Source organism: Tinamus guttatus, unplaced genomic scaffold, assembly GCF_059628265.1.
Source record: "Tinamus guttatus ecotype Peru unplaced genomic scaffold, ASM5962826v1 Tinamus_guttatus_pri_ptg000601l, whole genome shotgun sequence".
Taxonomy (NCBI): Eukaryota; Metazoa; Chordata; class Aves; order Tinamiformes; family Tinamidae; genus Tinamus; species Tinamus guttatus.
This window is the reverse complement of record NW_028289135.1, coordinates 2049646-2057276: the sequence shown is the minus strand read 5'-3', so window position 1 is coordinate 2057276 and position 7631 is coordinate 2049646. Positions and strand designations below refer to the sequence as shown.

Genomic DNA, 7631 nt, shown 5'->3' with positions numbered 1-7631 from the left:
GGACAGATAAGCCTAGGGAGCACAATCAATGAATCTGAGGATTTTAACTGAGAGAATGTGTCTTCTATGAGTAAAAAGGAATGTGTGTGTGTGTGTGTGTGTGCGCATATATATATATATATATATATAATTTTTCTCCCTATAAAAAATGGCAGAGGAATTCAAAGCCTAGTTCAGGTTTCTTAAGTGTTTGGAGAGCTTGGGCCTTAAAGATGAAAGTTGGAGATGATCCATCTCTCCTCACTAGTTAAATAACAAGTGGGTAGCACAAAGCTGTTATGTAGCACCACAGCTGTAGTCAGCAAACCTTTCACAGTATTGAAGTTTTTATTCCTCGCTGTTGGAGATTTACCCTATTTTAGTTGAAAAGATGCAATTACATGATCACTGTGCTTGAAGCAAGTAGAGTAGGTGATTATTACAGACTTTTCTAAATTCAGGTTTATAAACACAAGGGAACAAGGGGGAAGTTTTATCACTGCAATTATGTTAGTTCTTCTCAGAGTCAACCTGAGTAATGGAGAGCAGAATTCGGCTCTTAAAATTTGTTTAGCATCTCTCCATTTGTGGCATGATACACAGTTACAGCCCTATGGGGGCTGTAAGCATTTACATCACAGTTTTTATGTCAGCTTTTCTAGTCTTTGCCATTGTTTACTTGAATAGCATTTCATTTTCTTTCATTGGAATAAGATGTTACTAAAGAAAAATGTACAATACTTTTGTTAAAGGAGAACACAGATGTGAATCTACCTTGTTAGTGGTAAAAAGTATTTTAGCATTTTCAAATAGTATCAAATGGATCAATTGGGAAGAGAGGATCTAGCATTGTGGGCTCTAATAGAGACGTCTTCTACTTCTCATCCACTTTCTTCTTTTCATCAGAACCCTTGTGGAAGCAGAAATCAGTTAGAGAGACACAGATCTTGTGCCTTCTTCTTTCCTTCTGAGACTTTCAGAAAATTTACCTTTCTAAATGTCAAAAGAATTTATTTTATTTAGAAGGCTCATATTACTGCAATCAGTGCTCAGGTTTACAGGCACCACTTAAATTATTGTATAAAATGTGAACCTGGCGTAAAGCAAATTTCAAAAGCAGGAACAAGGAATCTAATTGGACATAAACTCACCTGTGTTAAAGCAATTCATAAGCAGTTTTATTTGCATTTTTCCTGTTCTATACATTTGCTGTTTAAACTGCTTCTATGTAACACAAGCACAATATTTAGATGTTAGAGCATCTGGAATACATTCAGTATAATCAGATAATGAATGGGTGCTACATCATAGCCTTTGAACTCCTAGTATTCCCAGGCGTAGGTTGTGCTATTCATTCTTTCCCATTGAGGTGGAAGGATCAGTCATGGATCAGCACCACTTGTAGGAGGTCGCTGGTATTAGTCATTTTGAGTAGGTTAGAAATTTGGGCCACTATGGGTGGCAATGAGCTACCCTACCAAAAAGGTTTGTAATTGCTGCCTCAGGGCCCTCATCGCTGAACACAAGTGTGTGGAGGTGGGCGGGAGTCCTTGCTCCACTGAAATCAAAGGTAAAGCTCCTGCAGGCTTCCCTAGTACCAACATTTCACTCCCATTTCTTGTCTCCCTGGTTGTAAATCCAAGTTTGATAATCTGTTGTTCCAGTTTAAATTTTTAAACACTTAGGACTAAGAGTGGCAATGGATATTGGAAACGTTGTTTACTTGTGTAGTGACACACCTGCCATTAATACAGATAACTCAGATCCCATTATTTTTTAAGAACACGTGATCTGGATAGGTTAAGGATTTCAGATCTGGACTCTCTAAACAGTGATGTTCTTTTTCAGCACAAGGCTGTAATAAATGTGTACAAAGTGAAATGCGTACAAAATGAAAGAGTGTCGAAATAGCAGGCCTTATTTAAAATATATATGTAATCTCTTGTGGGATTGGAATTTTTCCATTGTTCTTCCTTAGTGCTTCTGAGCAATATTTTTAGCTTTTTTGTAGAGTTATATCTATTTAGGCTACACAAAGAAGAAACTTTCTATAAATGTGTTTTTAGGTCCAAGGCAAAATCTTTTCTCAGGGGGACAAGTAAAGCCTGTACATGCTGCTGTAAAATTTTTCCTGTAGCTTAAAGGGGGGCTGTCCTACAAAACTGACCAAACTAAAAAGCAAAGGTGACTTTCTAAGTAATAAGGAGCTTCTTTTCCTACCTTCTGTAGGAAATGCCACTTGCCCTTCATGGAACTTCCTTTTTCTTTCTTTCTTTTTTTTTTTTTTTTTTTTTTTTAAGGTCATTGTCTTACTGACTACTAGAAAAGGAATTAGGGAGAGAAAGTGGGAAAGAAGGAAAGAAGAGAAGATGGGCAAAGTTTGAGTCATCTCACTTTAAGCCCGTGAAAAATGATGGAATATTGCAGACAATCTTGTAGCTTTTTAAGAAGCTATGTTTCAAACAGTATCTGCTTTGTCCCAAGGCTAAGTACTTAAAAAGATCTTAAGTAGCTGATGAATACAAAAAGATGTTGGGAAAGAGGGTAAACATCATTTATTTCCTGCTTGCCCACTCTTCTCAGTACTTGCATTTAAACCGTGCTCTGTGGGTTTGTTACTCTGCCTAGGAAAAGCATTGCCTTAGACTTCTGTTCAAAGACAGCTACAAGGAATGGCTTGTTCAGTGTTACTTCCAGAAACACCAGATCTTCCTTTTGTGTTGCAGGGTCTTCTGGTTGATCTGCTCCATCACTGCTGAGTTTGAAAAGGGCTTTATTTATTACCTGTAAGGCAAATGTGTGAGTGAGTCTATAGGCATCAAGGCACAACAATGAAGTCATGGATGAAAGTATCATTAAATGAAAAAACACAAAACCTAGATCAGCTGCAACCACACATAAGATACAATTGGTGGATGTTTTTATAAAAATCTTGAGGGACTTGTTCCAGAACACAAGAAACCGCTCTACAACTGCTCATGCACTTGGGCTGCATGAAATCACAGTAAACTTGAAGGCCCTGTCAGAGCTTCCAAGGTAGGATGCCTGTTAAAAGCTAGCAAAGTGAAGGCACTGAAAGCATTGCTTTAGAAGATAATTATTCTTCTTTTTGTGAAAGTCAGTATCCTCCTCCGAGTTTCCCCTTATTGCTTCTGTGGCTGAATGCTTAAGCTTATCTTCAGATGAGGCAGTGTGCTGCCCTTATTTCTGTATCTGCTGTCTCTGGGAAGAGGCCCAAAGTGATCTGCATTATACTGAACAGCTCAATAAATGCAGCCTGCCAGCTCCTCCCCCCTCCAGTGTGTTGTGAATTGCTTGAGCTGTTTGTAACGAAGGCCATCTAGTTTGTTTGTACAGAACCTAGCACACAGAGACCTCAGTCTTCACGACTGCATTGCAAGTTACGTTGTCTGGAGTGATGGAATTTGGAGAGTTGAAGGCAAACCTGTTTCTGCTGACAGGTTGCTCTAAAAAGTGATTGCTACTGTTCAATCATTTTGAAAGCCTTACATTGTTCCATAGAGCTCTTACTGTTTGGATTTAGGTAAAGTTGTACAGCTAAAGAGACTAAAATTGAGCTTTTTTTTTTTTTTTTACAGGTTAGTCACAGGTACTGTACCTTTCCAACAGTTAGATTGGCATCACTTATTTTACTGAGATCTGCTTCCTTCCCCAGCAATGCAGACAGTTTCATATCTCTGAGAAGTTCCTGAAGATCAGAGCTGCCTTCTATTGTTAACTCTGGTAAAGTTAATTTAATTTGTCTGAAGGGAGAGAGAAAGAGAGAGAAATGGGTAAGTATTCACTGGTCTAAATTGTGGTGGCTGGGCTGGGCATCACTCCTGCTGAGCGAGCACCTAAATAGCCTAAGGAAGAGGAGCTCCAGGTGAGAACTGACATGACTGCCTGGTGCATGTGGACTTTGTGTCCCTCTTTCAGTGTGGGAAATCACCATAAGTCTGTCTGTGGGTACACCATTAACTCCAAAATAATCCCCTCTGATTATGGGGCCTCACTTGTCAGCAGTAGAAACATACTTGATGTTTACCCTGAATACCAGCAGATAAAACGCTGATGCTACTGCAGTGAAGCTCTACTGGGGTGAAATTGTCAAAATCAGAATTGGAGGTTGCCACATGCTAAGAAAGGACCAACAAGGATCCGAGACTGTGACTTGGCAGTTACCCAGGGTAGCTGGAAGATGGAGCTTTCTGAAGAGCTTCCCTTGTGCGCCTGAACGTGGGCTGGGCCGGGGAAGGGGAAGCCTGCGGAAAGTTCTCCACTGGTGTTAGGGCATCCCTGGGTTCTCCATGTGCTTGTGCTAGGCATCATGCTCTCCTTGGAGCAGGGTCCGGCTATCGCCAAAGAGCAAGAACCGGGCAGGCTTGGATCTACCCTGTTTGATTCGTTCCTCTAGGAGCCCCTTCGTGTGTCTGAACTGTACCTTGGTGACAAATCCTGAAGCCAGGCAGAGAGTTGCAGAGGAAGCTCCGCTTCTACCTTGTCCAGGTCGTTGCCGTCAAGGGGCTGCATCAGCACCAGCAGAGCGTTTTTGCTGATGGGAACTTCAACGGCAGCGAAGGTTTTGCTGGTGTCAGTTTTGTACTTGAATGTGCCCATCACTGACATCCCAGGCACCAAGACCTTTGTGTTCGTGTCAACCCAGAATTCATGAGGCTCGCTCAGCCGCAAGGCTTTCTTCACAGTGACTGAAAAACAGATGGAGAAGCAGCATTTGATTCTCCTATCTTTCTTTTCCCTCCCCTGCCCATAACAGATACATATGTTTGTTCAACACAATGGGCATTAGGCAAAGTTTGTGTATGTAAAATCATGTTTAGCTACCTTAAACATACATATCCTGCCTTTTAAGTATCCTGTGATGGCATCCGGTAGAGGTTGACACAAGGGCCAAACAAGCATTGGACTGCTACCAGAGCTGCTGTATTTCCAGCAGCCTTGTGCCCTTTCCTAGACCTGGTATTTCTGCTTGCTCATTTGTCTGTCCTCAACACTACCAAATGTGTCCTGGTTTCTTTCTGGGCCTGCAGGGAGGGTCTGTTTGGCTCTCCACGGCCAGCGCCACAGGGACAGCCCTTGCTGCAGGGATGCCCTTCGGCGGGAGGAAGGCTATGGCAAGCTCTCCTCTGAGCCCTGCCTCAGCTCGTCTATGGGGCCAAGGAACATTTTGTCAAATGCATTAGAGCCAGGAAAAAAAGTGAAGGAAAGAAAGATACGTAAAGGAAATAAAAATCACGGAAGCAGTCAGTGCTTCCATTTGGTTAACTCTAATAAAAAAGGCAAAAGGCACCCCACCATGTTTCAGGTTAAAAATGGAGTTTTTCAAGGTTATATTCACTTAAAGAAAAACCTAAAGGGAATTAAGGTTCTGCTATATCATCCATTTCCATTTGCTCATTTGTAATTATTTTGCAAAATTTGCATCATTTTGCAAACAAAAAAGAGGAAATCTGCTTCTTTAATAGCAATAATATTTCATGAGCATTAGATTTTTAAATGTAGTCCTTGCTTAGCATCCAATTTGCAAATATGACTGTATGTGCAAGAGAACAGCAAGGCAATTGTAATATTTAATCTTTGGTTTTGTTGGTTTCTTTAATCAATCCTATGGCTATTGATAATATCTTATATGCATATGTAATGTGTTCCAGAGCAATGATTTTTCTTCCTTTCTGGAGTTAAAGGAGCAGGATGTGGAAATGCAGCCACCATCTCTCATAGATGCCCCTCCATAACCAAATAGCAAAGCAAATGCAAAGTCCATCTACAGCATTCATTAAAAATAGTTGTTTATCTATTTCATTCATTCTTGAGCCAATTTTCTTCCAGCTCACACATGGACAATGCATCTCAGTGGGTATCCTCTAGACAGAGTAGATGAAATAGCGCTGACCCACTGACTCAGACCATCAAACATGTGCTTCTAAACTAATAAAATAACAAGTTTCCAATACAGAACAAAAGGAAGAAATTGCTCAGCTAAAGGAAAAGTCTGCTCTCATGATGTTGTGCAACTCTGTCCAAGGTTAAAACACATGAAATACTTTTACAGTGCTATCTGTGTGCCTGACTGTATGCTGGTGAAGCGAATGCTGAGGCGCTTGTCCCCAGCACTTGCACCTTTTGTTGGGGGATCTCATATCAGCTTCAGCCATGATGGATCTTCAGCCAACAGCACCCGTTAAAGGCAAAGAAGATCTGATCTCCAGTTTACAAAGGGAAAAATGAAAGCTCAAAGCATTTAATGAGCTTCACCTTTAACAGCAGGTGCCCGCTTTGACACTTGGGTCTCACTGGAAGCTTTCTGACATGTAGTCATCAGCATGCAGGCTGCCAGAACCTGCAACCCCTGGTATTGCGTTCAGCTGCTGAAGCAAAGCAGGCCTCCAAACTGAACCCTTATTGCTTCTTACCTGCCAAGTGAACATCCATTGCAAACTGCAGGCTGGTGGCTGGGTCGAGGTCGCTCAGTAAGTGCTTGCTTCGGCCCCCACTTTTGGCCTCCACAAAGGCGTTTATCTGTTTTGCTGCCTCGACTGGGTTTGTGAAATCGACGGCTCGGACGTAAAGCTCGTCAGCAGAGGGGACCAGCTCATGCACAAATGACTCGGACAAAGGCGCCCCAGGAGCAGAGAAGAGGTAGAGCATCTTGGAAAAGAGCAACTCCTCATCCCTGTTCTTGACCAAGAAGCTTTCGATAGTCCTCAGGGTTGAAAGGACGTTGTTTCCGTCCACTCTGGAGGTGCAGTTAGGGTCCCCAGAGGGAGGGACAAATCCCAGCAAACCCTGCAAGTCAATTGCTGTCTGGTTTGACGCACCTAGGTAGAAGGACACCAAGGTGCTATAGATACTGGTTGGGGACAGGAGGCGGTTTTGGCCCCTCTGTGCTTCCATTGGCTCCCTGTAAAACCGTGCACCGAGGACATACACTAAGTCATTCAGGTAGCTCAGTTTCTGCCTCCCGTGAATACCCAAGCTCATGGTTTCCAGCTTGACTTTGGCATTCAGATCATCTTCATAGGCCGGTGTGGTCTGGGACTCGATCGAGGCAGGGACAAACATTTTCTTTCCTTCCTGGACCAAGTTCTCCATCTCCTTGCAAGTACTCTCGTTAAAAGAGAACAAATTAAACGGGTGGACATAAACGCGGTCACCAGCCACTGCTATCAGGCACGTGAACAAACAGACAAGATTTGCTGCAAGCTTCATGTTGAAAATCCACTCCCACAGTGTCTGCTTAAAGAAAAGAAGTTTGATTAGCTTGTTATAAATATTGCTTCTTATACTCTTTTGGGGCAGTAGCAGTGTTGTGTTGAAGTTACAAAGATGAGAATTGCTGTATTTAGTGCTGGTCTGACTCTGCTTCCTGAAAAGTCCGTGGTGAAATGGCCACCAGTTTCAGTGGCAGCACATGGGGAAAAGCAGGTGGGGATTAAATTGCATTAACCACAGGAATACAGTAAAGATTCAGGGCCTGGACACATTATAGTCATGCACTTGGACCAGTTAGACTTGCTAGAGTGTATGAGTCCTGACAAAACGCGTTAATAATGCAGCTATGTGACTCGAGAGCTACCTCTGTGCACTGCTATGCCAAGTCCTGGCGGCACACGGATGGCGTGAGGGGCCTG

General features: G+C 42.5%; 1 protein-coding gene across 1 annotated transcript; it reads right to left on the bottom strand.

Annotated features, from left to right (window-relative positions):
- Positions 1-2553: 2553 nt before the first annotated feature.
- On the bottom strand, positions 2554-7233 carry AGT (angiotensinogen). Its single transcript, XM_010220877.2, has 4 exons — positions 6414-7233; positions 4424-4688; positions 3599-3743; positions 2554-2763 (listed from the first exon to the last, which is right to left on the bottom strand). The coding sequence occupies exons 1-4, from the start codon at positions 7207-7209 to the stop codon at positions 2572-2574; spliced, it is 1398 nt and encodes a 465-aa protein (XP_010219179.2). The 5' UTR covers positions 7210-7233; the 3' UTR covers positions 2554-2571.
- Positions 7234-7631: the final 398 nt, after the last annotated feature.

What these genes read in the sequence shown, in the direction of transcription:
- AGT (XM_010220877.2), bottom strand. Translation starts at nt 7,209, where the DNA reads ATGAAGCTTGCAGCAAATCTTGTCTGTTTGTTCACGTGCCTGATAGCA. An exon ending in AATGGATGTTCACTTGGCAG is followed by an intron (nt 4,689 to 6,413) that starts GTAAGAAGCAAT and finishes TCTGTTTTTCAG; the next exon opens with TCACTGTGAAGAAAGCCTTG. An exon ending in CCAATCTAACTGTTGGAAAG is followed by an intron (nt 2,764 to 3,598) that starts GTACAGTACCTG and finishes TTTGCCTTACAG; the next exon opens with GTAATAAATAAAGCCCTTTT.